This window comes from Scomber japonicus, chromosome 20, assembly GCF_027409825.1.
Source record: "Scomber japonicus isolate fScoJap1 chromosome 20, fScoJap1.pri, whole genome shotgun sequence".
In the NCBI taxonomy this organism is placed as follows: domain Eukaryota; kingdom Metazoa; phylum Chordata; class Actinopteri; order Scombriformes; family Scombridae; genus Scomber; species Scomber japonicus.
Genome location: NC_070597.1, coordinates 12,651,788 through 12,670,018, shown reverse-complemented (window position 1 = coordinate 12,670,018; position 18,231 = coordinate 12,651,788). Strand labels below are relative to the sequence as shown.

The window sequence follows — 18,231 nt, the reverse complement described above, 5'->3', positions numbered from 1 at the left end:
GTGTATGATATCACTGAACATATAGCTATTGCTGCACATTGACTCCTCTCCTCCCATTCGGAGGGTTGGAAAGATAGATAAACTCATTGTATATATATTTTTTCATGGATGTATTTTTTCATTCCAGTTCATAAATAAAAGATAGAAAAATAAAAAAGGTATAAATAATGTATAATAATTTCAACTGACAGAAAGAAAAAAGATAACTAAATAAATAAAAAGTAAATGACAGACATCTTCAATTAACACATTCTGAATAGATTTTAATGACAGATAAACTTTTATTTTTTATATATTGTAGTCACTCAAATTATATTTCATTTCAATTTTAAATAACTTAAATAAGGGGGTTGTTTTTAATATTTTGGCTTCGTGGATATGAGATTTACATAGCAAAATGAAAAGGTTTGTAATGCTACAAATATTGATATTTTTATATATTTTCCCCTATGATTATGTACTTTTATTTTGTTCATTACTTTTATTTTTGTCATGTTATCTTGTCCTGTTACTAATTGCAAATGTTGTTTGTCGAGATGTATACAATGAGTCCACAAGCTTAAATGGATATACTTTTATGGGTTGTAGGCTTGTAATGTTTCATATGCAAGTTAAATGTTCCTCCAAGGAGTTTTGTAAATTGAAATGTGAAGTAAAGTTTAAAAAAATAAAATAAAATACAAATTATCTTTGGATTTAAAAAAAAAAAAAAAAGAACCCAAAAACTCTCAAAGTCCTTCATTCATGGATGTATTTTTTATTTATATTTTTTAAAGGATGTATTTATTTATTTCATGGAAGTTTTTTTCCATGGCTGTATTTATGTATTTATTCATTTTCATGGATGTATTATATCAATGAGATCTAAAAGTAAAACTAAAGAGAGTTTTACCTTTTCTCTCTAAAGGCACGCACAAGTAAAACGTCATATTAACACACTGGTTACCATGGTGATTTAGAGATCTTCCAGTTGCCGGTGTATACTCGCACGAATTTAGCACAAAAATATTGCCTTTGGCGAATGACAAGCGTAAAGTTTAAATAATCTACTTTCTTATTAAACAGTATAATAAAAACTTCACTTAATCGACGGAGAGTAACGAAATTATTCTCTCGCTCCGATTTTAGACGGGCACGAAATAAACAGCTATACGGTCTTGGAGGTCCTGCGGCGTCGAGGTCAGGAGGGTGTTTTCGCGGTGTCTCCTCCATATCGTCCTACACCGGTCTCTACTGCTTTACTCACCGCTTTACCTCTATCACAAGTTGACAACAACACCACTTACAACAACAATCCTCGGTAAGTAGTAAACCGTGTAATTATGGAGATTGTCAACTGTGAATTTTATTGGAATGTCAGCGAGTAAAAATGGCTATCAAACGTCTCATTTGCTAGCTTAGAAAAAACGCCCCATACCACCCTCGTGTGTTCAAACTCCCTCAAAAATAATGCAGCAGTTACTGTGTAATATTACTTATGTCATGGTCAAAGTTCACGCCTGTTTGAATGAATAAAAAAACTAAACAGAAAACAAAAAAAGGACTATTCTTAACTGCGTATGTGTATATTTCGTAGAAAAAAGCCCTCCAGGTTTAAATAATCCAGTCTATAAACGCTTTGTCAACTATATGCATAGCGAATAATAATCATAATAATAATTGTAAAGACTCACATTAGAAGTGTTTTTTCAATGTATGCTGTCGCACGTTCAGCACTTAAATGTCACCGATTCATTTGCCCTGGACTCATAATGTTCCTGTTACTGTTAAGCAGACAGTGGTGTCTCAATCTCTTGCTTCCGACGTCTAACAGTTAACCTTGACCGTGAGGAGACGTGCCAGCAGAAACCGATAGTAATGGAGACCGTGTAACTTAAGTGTGCCAGTGACCACACATAATAACTGGTTAATAAGTGTTGGGAATATTAGCAAATATTGCAGTCAGTTCGCCCAACTGTTTAACTGTACCGTAAAGTTTTATTCTATATCTTGGTTTAAAGTCTAATTCACACTGCAAGGAATACAATTCTTGTGTGGAAATGCAGTCTTGTTTTTTCTTTTACCATTATATCTTTGTTGTTGATCTAGAACCAGACATACAAATTTATTGACTTGATGTGAACTTCTGATTTTGTCCTTTTAAAATCTTCACCAGTTTACAGATGCATATTTTCTTGACACATATTTACTTTTAATCGGCTAGTGATACATTTTGAAACATGCATTTTTTTAGTATGATAATCTTTAACCTTTAAAGGACCAGTCTGTAAGATTTAGTAGCATCTAGCATTGATCCCTCCTGTATAGTCAGCAGCGTTTGGTGTGTCCGTTCTGAGCTACTGTAGAAACATGGTGGTGCAACATGGTGACCTCCATGGAAGAGGATCCGCTCTGTCTGTAGATATAAAGGGCCCAATCTAAAGTAATGAAAAGACTCATTCTTATTTTAAGGTGATGATATATTAATGAAAATGTGTTTATGAATATTATATTAAATTTTTGCCACATCCATTCCACTAGATGCAACTAAATCTTCTACACTGGTCCTTCAAGATATGTCCTTATATCATGATTTACACTCTGAATTTTTATTTTTGTGACAGGCATAATGGCAATTCCACCAACATACACAGACCTTGGAAAATCAGCAAAGGACATCTTCAATAAGGGATATGGTAACTGGAAGCAAGTTAAAAGGCAGTTTTATAAGTGTGTTTTTATTCATCCTCAGAGGACAGGATGGAGGTCTCAAAGGCATTATCCAGCCCAGTATTTAGTTTCTCACTGTTACTATCCTTGCAGGTTTTGGGCTGGTTAAGCTTGATGTGAAGACAAAGTCTGCAAGTGGAGTGGTGAGTTTAGTTGTTAATATTAGCTGTAAATATACAGCACAAAATAGCAGATACTATCAGCTCATTGTAGTTTATCAAAATATCTTTTACATAGTGGATGAACTTCATCAACCTGCTGTATTGTTGTCATTTAGGAATTTAAGACATCCGGCTCATCCAATGTAGACACCAGCAAGGTCACTGGAACTCTGGAAACTAAGTACAAGTGGTCTGAGTATGGCCTGACGTTCACAGAGAAGTGGACCACAGAAAACACACTTGGGACAGAAGTCTGTGTCGAGGATCAGGTAAATAAAAAATTTTAAAAAAAAACTCATGTCATGCTGCTGATTATCCTGCCAGTGACACAGCACCATACTAAGTGTGCGTGACGGAATTGTTTTCTTCTTTAGATCACTAAAGGGCTGAAACTTACTTTTGACACTACATTTTCACCAAATACTGGGTATGCTACAGAAAACAATATCACTTACAAAATGAGTGCTCTAAAATAATTAATCTAAAAATACATTCTCATTTTAATTTTCTCCTTTTTTCACAGCAAGAAGAGTGGCAAAGTCAAGACAGCTTATAAAAGGGAATATGTTAACGCTGGTGTCGATGTAGATTTAGATTTTGCTGGTCCTACCATCCACGCAGCAGCAGTGGCTGGTTATGAGGGATGGCTGGCTGGCTACCAGATGACCTTTGACACAGCCAAATCCAAGATGTCCCAGAGCAACTTTGCTGTTGGCTACAAGACTGGAGACTTCCAGCTTCACACCAATGTGTACGTTTTGACATAAACAGATATTTAAACCAAGCAGCATGGATACCTTAAAGGATACGTTCACTATGTCTCACATCTGACTTAAAACAATAATCAGGTGCCCAGATGAACATTGAAATTGTGTTTTCTTGCAGTAATCATCCCTCCTGTTCAAACTAACCATTAAAGTATCCTGTCTGAATGTACTTATAATGTAAGTGATGGGGGCCAAAATTCACAAGTCTCCTTCTGTGCGAAATATGTATTTAAAGGTTTATCTGCTACAAAGCTTTTAAAATGCAATTCGAAATTAGTCGGATCAAGTAGATATCTATACATGTTTGTAATTGCAGTGCCAAATTCCCTCTCTTTGTTACAATACTTTTACCGCAGTTCAACATGGAAACACATAGAAGGAATTTGATGCTAAAAAGACTGTGAATGTGGCAGATGTGCACTTCAAATTACTAACTCAGTCTGCTGAAGCCTCATAAAAGCTTCAGGTAAACCTTTAAATGTATTTTTTCACAAAGTGACTGTCTGGACATAATATGGATTTTGGCCTCCATCACTTACACTGAAAGCACATTTGAAGGGGATCTTTTAATGGTCAGTATGAAGAGGAGTGATTCCAGCCAGAAAAACCTCTGTCAGTGTTCATATGGACAGCTGACTTAATAAAAATGGTCACTATCATTTAACTACAGAATTAAACCAATACTGTAAAACTATTTCCCCTCCGCAAGTGATAAAAGAAAATTGACGTGAAGTTGCCGATTATCTTTTTTTCAGAAATGATGGTTCAGAGTTTGGTGGATCCATTTACCAGAAGGTCAACGACCAACTGGAGACTGCTGTGAATCTTGCCTGGACAGCAGGCAGCAACGGCACTCGCTTTGGAATTGGTGCTAAATACCAGTTAGACTCCAGTGCCTCCATATCGGTAAGTGTCTTTTTACTTCTGCTATAAAGAGATTATGTTGTTTTTATTTGCTTGTTAGAAGGATAGCTCAAAAAGATAGGGTTAGGAGAGCCATCTTTAATTCCTTGACCATGCACTTTGATGCAGATTTAGATCTAGATGCAGATTGACATTTCTGAATAATTCTTTCTGATCCATTTCTATAATTAAAACAACACTTTTGGAGATGTGTACAGACTTGGTTAAGGTTTACTTTCTGTGAGTGCTTTCATGTCAAATTATCGAATGCCTTTTCTTCAGGCTAAGGTGAATAACGCCAGCTTGGTAGGAATTGGATACACCCAGACTCTGCGGCCTGGTAACAACCATTACTTCTTAATGATACAACTCAACACAACATTGACTTAATTTCCAGTAATTTTTTAAAAATGTATTGCATTTTTCATTATAGGCATGAAACTATCCCTGTCGGCACTGGTGGATGGAAAGAATATCAATGCCGGTGGTCACAAACTTGGTCTTGGGCTGGAGTTGGAGGCATGAGTATCTGATTCACCATTTCACTAGAAGAGGAATATCAGTTGAATCTAGCACTGATTCTTCCTGTCTGGTCAGCAGCAGATGTTGTAAAGAAATGAAGCCAAAAAACAACAAAAAACCCCCAGTTCTCGAGCACTACTAGGATGGAAACCTTTCCTCCACCAGCCTCCCTTTGTTGTAGCTACAATAGATAGACAACTTCAGTCAGACATATTAATAAATCATTTGCTCCTTCTGCCTATTTATCCTGCTTAGGTAAAACCATGTTGAATGTTGGCTTCTTCAGTTCGACAATCCAGGAATGGTTCCAAAATCACAAAACCTTGTTATCTTGCTAAAGTGTGATGATGTAGAATGTAAATCTAAGCTGTTATTTTGCACAGTAGAGTATACCTTTATTTAAGCTCTTCCTCCTGTTTTAATTGCACATTTTATTTATATTTTGGAAGTGATGTTTCTGCCAGTTGGGAGGATTACTCCAACTCTCTTGGCTTGTCTTCACTTATCTTTGTGGAAAAGCTTAATTATGCTGTGTGATGAGTTTCAGACTCCTACCTTAAATACCTGCTTCTAGGTTGCTAGATGGATTTTATTTTTTCTCAGTGTGACTTGAGTGAAAGAATATCTGACTGAATCATCCACCTTTCTTCTTCCCATTTGAGGACTGTAACACTTATCAGGAACTTGTTTGGCGTGTGTCAACCTTTGCAATAAAGTCTTGAAGTCAACCTTTGTTTTTGCCTGGAATAGGAGTATTATTTGTAATTGGACGTCATGGAGAATAGAATAAAAATAGTTTGGTTAAATAACGATGAAATACAAAAACAAATAAGTTTAGTTTTTTTAATCAAATTTCACCCAAATGTTGCAATTTGTCTTGTAACTGGAAATGAGCTATTATTGCAGAAAGATACAGTACAGTTCCATTATTCCCACATTAACCTGTATTGGTAGAACTTTTAGTTTCCATAACATACACCATGTTTATAATTGACCTTCAGGTAACAGTGACCCAGTGTTGCCACCCTTTTCCCAAGCATCACGAGTTATTGCACTTATTAAGCACCTTTTTTATAGTTTAATAGCCAGTGTCAGCCCGTCTCCCACAGTTAACATGCTCAGATTGATCCGAACATCTCTGTGCAACTTCTTGTTAAGCTTGTCAATGGCAACGGTGTCAGCGTCATCAGGGGAAGGATTCGTAACTTTACCACCCCACAGCACCTGCAGGTACACAAGCAAGGATTTAGAATTGCATGTGCTTCAAGTGATGACTGCATTAATGTGTAAAATATCAAATTACAAGAACTTGAAATAAAAAAAAATATGTCCAGGGTTAAAGCCCTCACATTGTCAATTGCAATGACGCCTCCTTTCCTTAACAGCTGCAGACACTTCTCAAAGTAGTTGTCATAGTTGACTTTGTCTGCATCAATGAAGGCAAAGTCAAATGTTTCAGCTTCGCCAGCAGCAAGGAGATCATCTGAAAGCAACAAGAGGAGACAAGTAAATTACACTAAAGGTTATGCAGCATCACCAACACAGTGTACTGTGCATCTCCAGAAGGTCAACAACATTCACATTGCTGGATAAGAATCTCATCTGCTCTGCACATCTTCTAAATGGCTGATTAAGTAAGTATAATCACTTTCAAACTTAGATATTTGTACTGCATTCGAAGAGCAAATATCCTCAATATCCTCCTCTAACATCATGATTTTTTAAAAATGAACTTTAATTAAATTTATTGGTAATACGTTGGTAGGCCTTCAACTAACTCTGTAAACTCAAGATAGTAAAAAAAAATTATAAGTTATATTTAAATACATTTTAGTTCGCACAGGGCCACGTGATCCTAATGACTGCTTAACCATTGGTTCACGTGACATCACCGTTCTATTGGGTTTGCGGGGGAACTTTGATTCAATAAGACTCAAGACCGAGACTTCAAATGCTAAAAAACTACGTTGTATTCAGTAAATTTAGACAAAGTCAACACTGTTATATCACTGTCGAAGGACAAAGAGAAGACGAGCAACTGGATGTCTTTGGTGGGCCACCTGACCTATCCAGGTACCAACACTTTGGATGTAACATTATAACATTAGTCGCCGTTTTGTGTCAGGTGAATAGTTCGGCTGTGTCTCTCTCTGCGTCTGAGCTCATTAGCTTGGTTGTGAATGCTGACTGGACCTTGTAGAAGAGGTTTTAAACGCAGCTGCATGCGATAACGATAGCTGTGTGGAGTGGTAATTAAAAACATTTGAACTAGGGTTGCGTGATGTAGACAAAATCAGATATATCACAATATTTCTTACCATATACCTCGATATTGATATTTTAACAGTATTGTGGTGACGATCAAATCCCATGTGTCACCTGACAGACATGTCATTGTGCATGCAGGGACAACTTGTGCTGATATACTATTTAATACACGGTTGCTATGACTTTTCATTACAGAATATGGTGAAAGATTTATCTTTAGTTTAATGATTTAAGCGTCAGAAATCCGCCCTTATGATGAACTCTATGACCTTTAACCTCAGTTAAACCATGTATGCAGCAGGTTTATCATAAAGTTGAGATACAGTGACCCCTAGTGGCATGTATCAGATTTTTGGTTTTGAACTAACAACATAATGTTGATATAGACTATGTCCTGTCAAATTTTAATCATGAAACCAGATGTATTACTGTACCCAGAGTTTTCAACGCTGGCTGTATGCGCAGATCAATTTTCTTCTCAACTCCAGCCTATAAACAAAAAGAAACAGGATGAGAAAAATACATACATATACAGTGGGGGAAATAATTATTCAACATATAGACATATTTTCAGTGCAGCTATTCCTATGGAATTAAAAGCAGACATTGGTATTAACTTAATAAGGCAATACGGCATATTATTATGTACATTAAATTGGAATGACTCAGGAAAAAAGTATTGAACACAGTAAGAAAAATCACTGAACCAGGTGATTCCACTCATTAGTCTTCTTACCTCTGCTGAAAAGTATCAGCAGGGTCAGTGGGTGTGGCTGTTAGTACTTCCACTCTTTAAAACAGGATTAACCATCTGTGAATGCATGGTTTGTTACCAAGCTGTTACACAAGAAGCATTTTGTGATGAGTAGAGGCTAAGAGATCCCCCAAGGACTCCACAAGAAGATTGTTGAGCAACATATGATTGGCTTAAAGGTTACTGACTAAACATTCCCAGAAGCATGACTGGGGCCTTTGTAAGAGGAAGAAGCTTCACTCCACCATCAACTGACCAAACAGTGAGAAAAACAGTCAGAAGAGTAACCCAAGATCTTCTCGGAGAGAAGCAAGTACAATTGTCACAGAGAAAACAATAGGCAATGCACTCCACCGCCACAGTTTCTATACAAAATCACTCCACAAGACTTACTGAAGAAAATACTTATTGCTATTGTTACTTAATGTTCGACATATGACGGAAGAAATGGGGAGAAATCTAGTATAGAGACAACTTGGAGCTGTGTGTAAAAGTGATACACACAAATTTGCTGTCAGAATTATTTAGAGAGTTTTTGGCAATGACACTACACATCATGATTAGAGGAGAATTGGCTCTGCACATAACCCTAAAACCCCCAAACCTACAGTGAAGATATGAAAGCATTATGGTACGGGGTTGTTTCTCTTCTCTTGGTACTGGCAGAATTCAAATGTTGAAGGGAAGATGAATGGAGTCATGTATCAGGATATTTTTTGAGAAGAATTTGTTGTCATCCATCAGAACAATGAGAATGAGACACGGATTGACCTTCCAACAGGACAATGATCCACAATATGTGTAGGAATGACCCAGTCAATCACCTGACTTGATTTCAACAGAAAATCTGTGGAAGGAGCTGAAGATAAAGATTGACAAGCGGCCTCCCTGGAAACTTCAATGTTTGAAGACTGTCTGCTGAGATAAATGGGCCAAAATCCCCCCTGGACACTGTGAGAGACCTGTGTCTTCATACAGAAAATGTCTTGAAACTGTCATTGCAAACAAAGGCTTCACCACCAGGTAAATACTTCAGTTAGCATGTTCAATACTTTTCCCCCATTTAATGCAAATAACATTTTCTTATAGATAGCACTGTTATGATTTCCTTAAGATGTGCTGCCTTATTGAATTAATACTAATGTTTGGTTTTAATTGCATGTGCACTGGAAATATGTTAACGGAAAAACATGTTGAATATTTATTTATCCCACCAGGCATGCATAGCAGTATATGAGTATATTTGCATGCATGATAATCTATTTATCCTGTTTTTAAGTCAGTTATCCAAACATAATGGTTACAATAACCCAGCAATAATGGATCAAAATCAGATGTCGATTAATTATTTAAATTATTTATGGATTGCAGTGGCAGTGTTGTTTTTCAGTGTGCTGCCTCCTTTGCCAGACTGGTACAGTAGTCGTCTTTTATCAGACAAAAGACGAACAGACATTAAGTCTGCTCCACATGCAGATGCACAGACTACAGTACGTCTATTACCTGTGGTGCATGAAAATCCTCTGCAATGATCAGCACTTTGCAGTGTGGGAATAATACAGGAATATTACACAACTTATACTGAACCCCAAGGTAATACATATAGTGAGTTGACTAATAATAAAACACACATGTAAACTGTACCTCTTTCCAGAAGGGTTTGCCAATGCTGGGGTAGTCATCTGTGATATCACATGCCACCACGACACCATCATCGGGCAAAGCCAGCGCCATGCTCAAAGTGTTGTAACCTGTATATACACCTGCAAATGCAATGAGAAGGCACTGAGATCAACTCAAAAGATGAAAACAGACAGAGAAATTTGTCTTCTTTTTTTTTTTTTTTTTTTTTTTTTTCAAATATCATTCTGTTTTTGCTCACTGTGTGTTTACATGCAGTTAGGTAATTGGATTACTGTCAACTCTCTGCAGCCATTAGAATTCTTAAACTTCATAATGTGTATAAGAAACTTGGTTTCTGTGATCAGGGTAGGGGATTAGAGACACTTGATTTCCTTGGCTAGATTTCACCTTGAGAGATATTTCTCAGCCACATACTGCATACATGTAATAATCGTCTTTTCACATGTGCCAGCACTTGTGATAGTGTTGTGGCAAGCAGTGATGCAAATTCAAGTTTAAATTTATTTGTCATTTCAATTGTAAAATGAAACATATTTATATTCAACTCAATCTGTTGATTAGTTATTTGTGATAAATTGGTTAATCACTTAATCAGCATATCAGAAAATTCAGTGTTTTTAAATTGCTTGCTCTGTTTGATCAAGAGACTACACCCTGAACATATTTACTTTACTCTGTTATAAAACAGAAGAAAGCAGAAAAATATTCAGATGCTGAAATATAACAACGTTTGGCAGTTTTTGACTCAAAAACAAATAACTGAATGGTTGACCAACCTATTTGTAAAATTTAGACTCATTCGCACGATAATAAAAATCAGTGATGTTTCACTACAGGGCCTGTTTCCTTGATGTCAGTCCAAATGATTTGCCAAAACCCCCCCCCCCAAAAAACACACTTGAAAGTTGCCATGTTTCAGAACAATTTCTTTTGGAGAATAGTCTGTTTACTGACCTGCTGCATGTTAAAATACAATTTTTATTAGCTAAGTAACTAGAGTGCATTTTAAGTTACTGAGTGTCTTAATAGGAAAAGGATTGTCAGGAGTAACAACTGTGACAAAAGTGCTTCAGAGATATGATATTAAAATCCAACATTACCAATCTCTAATGCCTTCTTGGTTTTGATTAGTTTTGCCAGATTGGCCATGAACTGCGACTGCTCACAGGCGACCATCATGATGTTCCAAGAGTGTTCCATTGTCCTCTGAAAGCAATGAGCGGAAACCAGTTGCTTAAGTGGCACACATTACACTGTGAGACATGATTACTTCCTATGATATCTGTTGCTTTATTGTGCCAGAGCATGCTTACCAGTCTGAGTTCTTTCAGGACTGGATGCTCCCTCATGGAATGATTGAGGACGTACTGCATCAGTGGGTCTTGCCCACAGTGACTTTTGATGATACTCATTCTGGAAGACTTCTTTTTCCCTGAGGGCGAAAATTAACAATGAAACAATTACAAAGATCATGAGAGCATCATGACATCATGGGACCAGCAGTACCATCCAGATTAAATCTAAATCTGGTCTAGTTCATGTATTTATTGATATAGATCAGATAAAACTGTAATGGTTTCTTGGAGCAATTTAATTATTGTACCGGCAGCAACAGATCCAGATAAAGGAATGAATACTAGGAATTGTAAGACAATATAGCTTAACATCCTGAGAGCAACCCAAATCTGGACCACAGACTCATGTGACATTAGTAGAAACCAGATTTGTCTTTCTGTTTATACATAACTGATATTAATGTGGATTTCAAAGGATTTGCAGTTTTGTGTTTATGTGCGTCAGTAGAGGCCTGCATGTAGTAGAAGTGGAAATTAAATGAGAATTAGAGGTCTTTGTACTCGGCAGTTTCAACATTTTTATCTATGTAAACATGACTATGTAAATATTAGCCAGTGTGTTTACATTATATAACACTCTATGAGGTATAAAAAAAATAACACTGACATGATCAAATTGTTTTATTTTATTTTGACTATTACTAAATATATTTGTTAATTCCTTCAATAGTGTTTTCTTAGTCTACTGAGTCACTGAAACCACGTAATACTCTGGTAATCTCAGGACTGAGCTGCTGTATTATGCAATTCCTGCTGAAAAAAGGCTCAACAAATCAATCTAAATCTGTGTCACATTCACTTCAGTCTTTAATATTCATTCAAAATCTAAGGTGTGATTTTTCTATGAATGTTTAGTTAGTTCACATTATTGTGATTTAAAGCACAGCAACTGATAATGACAGTATGGTATTGTCCTACACAAGCAAGCAACACATGTTGAATTATCAAATGTTACTATAAAAAACAAAACTAACTTTAAATCTTGGAGGATACAAGACCATATAAATCAGAGTCTACACCTGGGACAGATCTCCATATAAAGCTTAGAGACCGTGTTGAGCTTTTTCCTCTTTGAGAAATCAGTATTTGGATTAAACTAACACGAGTCTGCTCAGTCACACTGCCCTCTGTAGTAGCGACCTTATAAAGCTTTACAATCAAATCTCAAAGCCATGAACGCCTGCGCTCTTACCGAAGACGTAACCTGCGATAAAAATCACTCCTAGGGTAAGGGATCCGGCCAGGGCCTCTTTGGAAATATTTCGAAAAGTCATTATGAAGAAAGCACCTTACACTACCATTTGATTGAAAAGCATTGACCCCACTTTGAACGTTTCCGTGTTTGCTAAGCGCGCTACCGTAATGCTACGAATAGAAGAGCACTGTAGCGGTGCTTGAAGCGACACGGCCAACAAACACTTCTGCTACGATCACCTCAGCAGACTAGAAGTTTACGAAACTATCATGTGACTGTCTTTGTGTTTAGCAGCGATGCTACAAGGAAATGTGAAACACGACCTATTTAAAACACCCAACACGCCGATCAAATGGTTAAATACGTTTCGATTTAATATTATATGCACTTCGCTGCCCAAATCATGCAGAAATAATATGTGTCACATCGCTGTCGTATGAAATCCATAAAGCTATAAAATGTTGCATTAATAAAGCATCTCACCACGTACTTGAGTTTCTTGATGATTGGTCTGGTGGGTCAGGGAGGGCGACTGGATGAATTCCTGCTCAAACGATGCTTAAAATGTGTGCAGTCATGTAAAGATAATGACTGTCATATGACCCACTGCAGCCCCCATGATAGGGCTATAAAACGGACGCCCACTAGTGCTTAGCTCTTGTTTTTTGGGAGGCGTCAGGAATTATTACAAAAAATGGTTTTATGGGGCAACTGAACAGTGGTGGAAGAATTCAAATCTTGTACTTCTGTAGGCTACAGATGCAGAACTTTATGCTTTCCTTAATAGAAGTCTTATCGAGTATTATCAGCAAAATGTACCATATCAACAAAGATTACAGTATTAAACAGAACTTCCCCTATTCAGTGTTATAATATTTTATATGTTACATAATAGGATTATTATTACAAATGCTTTACAAACAGCCTTCTCCTGTTGTATTTGGTCGAGGTGGAAAAACTTTATATAATGTTAGGCACAATAGGCAGTTTAGTCCACAAGTAATTGTCATTATAGACTGATAATGTTTTTACACATGAAATCTGCAAAGTAATTGCTAACTACAGCTCTCAGATAAATAAAGTGGAGTAAAAATTACAATATTTTCTGCCGTGTGAGAAGTGTAAGTATGTGGTGTGCAGGTGTAACTTGACATAAAATAGAAATTTGCATGTAGAGTTATCCTCAAAATTGTCAAAAGACTGTACTTAAGTATAAGTAAGTATATTTGATTATATAAACTTATTGTAAATTCTACATATGGTGAAGTAATCACGGGACTCTTCCTTCTTGGATAACAGAACAAATTAAATCTGCTGAGAGTCTGTAATGCAAGTGTTCATACAGAGAGGGGCAGTGTTGTCATTGTAATGAAGCTTAGTAAAACATTCTAAACAGTACACAATTACTGCTTTATGTTATTATCCCACCTGCTCTGCACCATAACACTGCCCAGAAATCATAAAGAGGGATTTTCCTACTATAAAGATACATTTGAAGTGCATTAGAAATGTATTTGATGACCAGTGAGAATTGGGGAACCAAAAACTATTTCAGTCTAGATGTCACTGACTATTGTTTTAGAGACAGACTTAAATTATTTCCAAACCAAAAGCGTACAAGTGCCGGTCATTTATAATCGTGTTTTTCAGAGATGCAACAATTACTTGGTTAGTCACCGTACAAAAAATGAATTGCCAACTATTTTGATAATTCAATAGTAATTTTAGTACGTTTTATATAATAGATGCAGTTGCATACACAGAGTGACGCTAAAACTTTCCACTGCAAGACAAACTGAATTTACTTACAAAAATATATCTTCATTCTATTAGGTACATGTTTGTCTACAGGAGGATGTATTCAAGTAGCCTATAAAGTAAATCTTCTCTGACTTTATATACCATATGCTGTTTTCTTACCATATTCTTTATTTTTGTTTTGTTGTGTACATTGTGTTAAATTCATACTTTGTTCTGGCATGGCCACATCACCTCCACACACCCAGAGACACTGTGTGTGCGCGTGCGTGGGTATCTGTGTGTGTGTGTGTGGTTGTGTGTTTAATATGGCAGTGTTTACAATTGCCTAAAGGACTTACTACTGCCATGGTGAGGGATGTTGCTTGGTTAAATCTGTGTGAGATACATGAACAGGAGGTCAGAAGTAGATCACCTAATGGACCAGAGGGCTGAGATAACTGCTGTACACATTTGACATTAGGGGGATTATCAGCCAATCAATCAAGGAGAGCATGTATTGTGCCATACTGGAAATGTTTCTCATTGTCTGACACTGGGCACTTTTTGTGAAAAGCATAACATGTTACAATTAAGCTTTAGTTTTCATTCAGTATTCTGACAATATAAAGATGATAATTTGACAAACCAAGAGGGCTTAAAGCTGAGTGCGGGACTTTTGTCTCCCCCTCCTGGCTGTGAGAATAATTACAAAACACTGTCAACTTGTGATTACGTCATAGGCTCTCCTGTAGTCGATTGTATCGCTGTTGCAGTTGTAAAGCAGTGGATACATTTTTTTGGATGTCACACAGCCCCTGTAAAATGACTTGTTTCACTATTAGAATTGGATCCATTCAGTCTGATAACATTGGGAAAGTCTAGGAGAGCAGCATGATTACATTTTTTTTTTGTCCCTATTCAAGTTAGCAGAGGGTTAACCTGAAGTTATCTGCCAATAGAGCATGCACAGTATGCATTCATCCGGCCAGTGCAGGAATGTCACCGCCAACATTGGATTTAATAACTCTGTTGTTCTGTATGAAATACAGAGAGATTTAACTTGTTTAAGCTGGATATGCTTAATCAGCATTGTATAAACTAGTTTGGCAACAGATTGAATGTACCAGACGCTCATTTATATGTAAAGGTTCTGCACTGTAGGTTTATTCAAAACACTCAGTAATGTAAGGAAGTGTCTGCAAACTTTCAGTATATTCAACAGACATGGCTGCAGTCCTTCAATCCAAATGACAGCAAAGCAGAATTTGAGAGATGTTTGTGCTTAGAAAACAATGATGCCATGTATTAGTGATGTATTATTTATTTTAAGTGGTAAGCAAAAAATAAACCTGATGATTGACAGATGAACATTCCTTAAAATCTTTAAAATGCACCCTTGAAATATTTAAAAATGTATGTAAGAGCAAAGAAGCATTTGTATCAAGAAGGGTTTCACTTTTCTTCACTTCTTAAACTTTTATGTGTGAATTTTAATCAAATACTTATATAACAAGTTTTAACTTTGAAAGTATAAAATGAAAAAATGAAGAATTTCTGTTCCCCAGTGTACACAAAGGATTGTGGGAAAATTGTGTCTTATGTGGATCTGTGGCATGAGTATTGTTTGCACTTCTACATTTATTTTTCTTTCATCATTCGTCTAGTGAATAAAGGACACACAGATAGAAATGTATCCACTACAAGGTGCTATTAAGCATAAACAAGTTCTTGGGTTCTTGCCGCATACCAGACTATAATGTCAATAGAGTGTATGACACTAATAATGACTAAACAGTATCAAAAACAAACACTGGCAACAAGTCCTGTCTATGTGAATCACAGTGATATTGCAACTTCCTGTTTTGACTATGAGAATATACTGAGGGTGGTGTCCATTAACATGACTATTATACCTCTTTCTACCTGTTCTACTTGTTGGATAGCTGCTATTTGATGCTCTCTCTGCTCACTGATCTCTAGTTTCCAGACAGCCAGTGGTTACTGACGGGGTCCGGACAGCAGGGGAGGATAGAGTATTCCTCCAGGGAGCTGGGACACTAACAGCTGGGCTACTGAGGTGTGGAGCTCGCCTCGGGGTAAGCCTCATGTGTGAGTAAACACCATAACAATCCAGCAGAGAGACACACTCCCTGGGTCGGGGAATTTTCTGGTATGCCAGAACAATGTCTGACACTGTTGTGATGATTGAATTTTATAGGCCGGCCTGACTCTAGTCTACTGTCTATGAGAAGACGTGTTTTATGATGTCACATGCTGGGATGATTTATGTGCTGTGAAATGTGTTGGCCTTCATTGTACTGTATGTGATGAGGAAATATTCTGTTTTTATCTCAGATTACAGGAAGCTTTATGAATTTATTACCTCTCTCCACATAGCATTTCAGAGAACTGTTAGGATTTAAGAGACCTATAAACTTCACCCTTGTCACTCGTGACTGTATTTTATTACTAAGCAAACACACTTTGAAAATTTTAAACCAGAAGAATTTCAGACCTGAACTCTGCTCGTCTACTTCTCTACTCTCCCAGACAATGAAATGTCATGTAAGTCTGCTGCTCTCAACTCTCGAATTTGACTTTGGCAGCAGTCCTTCTCTTTGACTGACAGATGAGCGAGCGATAAGACTCCATCAAAAAGTGCAGCCTGACAGTTTGATTTGACAGCCCTCTTCAAACCAAATATACTCCTTGTTCTTGGCACTACATCAACTTGACAAGAAGAAAAGTGGTAAAAAAAAATGATGTAGATAACTACACTTTGTTATACATTCACTGCAAAATGATAGAAAAAAATGTCCAGTTAACCAAGTGTCACCCAGTGTTCAGTTTTCCCATCATCTTTCCATCTTTTATGCTGTTACATAATACTAGCACCTATCAGACAAATGATTGACAGATTATTTCTTTTCCCTTATATTGGTTTAGGCCTGAAACTAATCTTTATTTATTAATCTATTGATATAGTTTATAGTCAATTAGCCATTTAGCCTAAATAATGTCAAAAGGTAGTGAAAAATTAGACTGATAATCAGACTGAATTGCCATTTAATTAAATTAATTGATTTAGCCTGACATCATATTAGCGCTAGACAATTTTTGTTGAGAAGTTGAGTTGTTTGGGTTTATTTTTGGCTGAACCAACCAGCAGCGAGTGATGAATTGGAGCAGTTGTAACAACGTTTTTCACAACAATCAAAGACACATGCAAAAACCTGTATAGCTGCACCTTTTTAATCCATGCTTGTCACAATTTTCTGGCCATTTTTTTTTTTGTCTAGCTCATGAAAAAAGACGTCCTAAGTCTCAGTCCTGCCAACAGACCTTTAACTGGTTGATTGTTTCTCCAACTGGGGAAAAACGGTCATTAATAAGCACCACACCTGAATTATTGGAATCACTAGAAAAGTCAGACATGAGTAGCGATTTGGAGAACTGAATCCAGGCTAGTGAAAAACCAATAACAAGTTCCCAGAAACTACTTGTTTTACGACTTGAGTTTGTGTTTTATCCAACCAACAGTCTAAAAACCAGGGATATTCACATTTTAGTATTTTTGCTTGTAATTGACTTGCAGTTGATACAATAATTAACAGATTTTTCACAATTTCTCCATCATATCTTATTGTTTTCCTCCTGTAGCATTGCACTACATGAAAGTTAAATGTATGTTAGCCATGATGTGAATGGTTTTGTTGTAGTAATGCATTATGTAGTGCTAGAATCTTAATGTATACACGAAATAACTCTTAAAACCTAAGACCTACAAATGTGACCCTTTAATAGCCATTAAACAACATTTCTGATCAATTATTCATCAATGTGAAATGTTTTCTGCCATTAGCAGTGGCCCTACATGAAGTTGTGATCTAGTCACTACATATTCTTGTAGTTCTGCTGTCATCACTCGAGTGTGTAAATCCTCATCATAGTGATATGCCCACATTCTGCTCTCCCATTTAACTAATAAAATGCATAGACCTAAATGATTCATGGCAACCATTTACATAATTCATAATTAAATCACAACCCGTTGGCTTGGAATTTATTAATAGTGAAAATGCATGTGCTGCCATCGTGATATACTAATTAATATCTTTAGTTATCATTTGCACATTGCTCACTCGGCTGGGGTCTGGTTATGGGGCAGGAATAATGCAATGCAACAACAAATTATCTGTGCATTTAAGTGGGA

The 18,231-nt window shown here is 36.6% G+C and overlaps 2 protein-coding genes across 3 annotated transcripts; one reads left to right on the top strand and one right to left on the bottom strand.

Annotated features, from left to right (window-relative positions):
- Positions 1-1,178: 1,178 nt before the first annotated feature.
- Positions 1,179-5,795, top strand: LOC128381422 (voltage-dependent anion-selective channel protein 2-like). The gene is made up of 9 exons (XM_053341435.1): positions 1,179-1,300; positions 2,604-2,675; positions 2,803-2,852; positions 2,987-3,139; positions 3,245-3,297; positions 3,394-3,621; positions 4,393-4,543; positions 4,823-4,880; positions 4,974-5,795. Exons 2-9 carry the CDS (start codon positions 2,609-2,611, stop codon positions 5,063-5,065), a joined length of 852 nt encoding a protein of 283 aa, XP_053197410.1. The 5' UTR covers positions 1,179-1,300; positions 2,604-2,608; the 3' UTR covers positions 5,066-5,795.
- A 96-nt stretch (positions 5,796-5,891) lies between these two features.
- LOC128381514 (catechol O-methyltransferase domain-containing protein 1-like) lies at positions 5,892-12,870 on the bottom strand. Of its 2 annotated transcripts, none has more exons than XM_053341540.1 (7): positions 12,762-12,870; positions 11,042-11,160; positions 10,829-10,934; positions 9,729-9,847; positions 7,765-7,819; positions 6,412-6,545; positions 5,892-6,286 (listed from the first exon to the last, which is right to left on the bottom strand). In XM_053341540.1, the coding sequence occupies exons 2-7, from the start codon at positions 11,138-11,140 to the stop codon at positions 6,134-6,136; spliced, it is 666 nt and encodes a 221-aa protein (XP_053197515.1). In that variant the 5' UTR covers positions 11,141-11,160; positions 12,762-12,870; the 3' UTR covers positions 5,892-6,133. The 2 variants fall into 2 exon arrangements, with proteins under 2 accessions (XP_053197515.1, XP_053197514.1); XM_053341539.1 differs by lacking the exon at positions 12,762-12,870 and adding an exon at positions 12,276-12,425.
- Between the last annotated feature and the right edge of the window lie 5,361 nt (positions 12,871-18,231).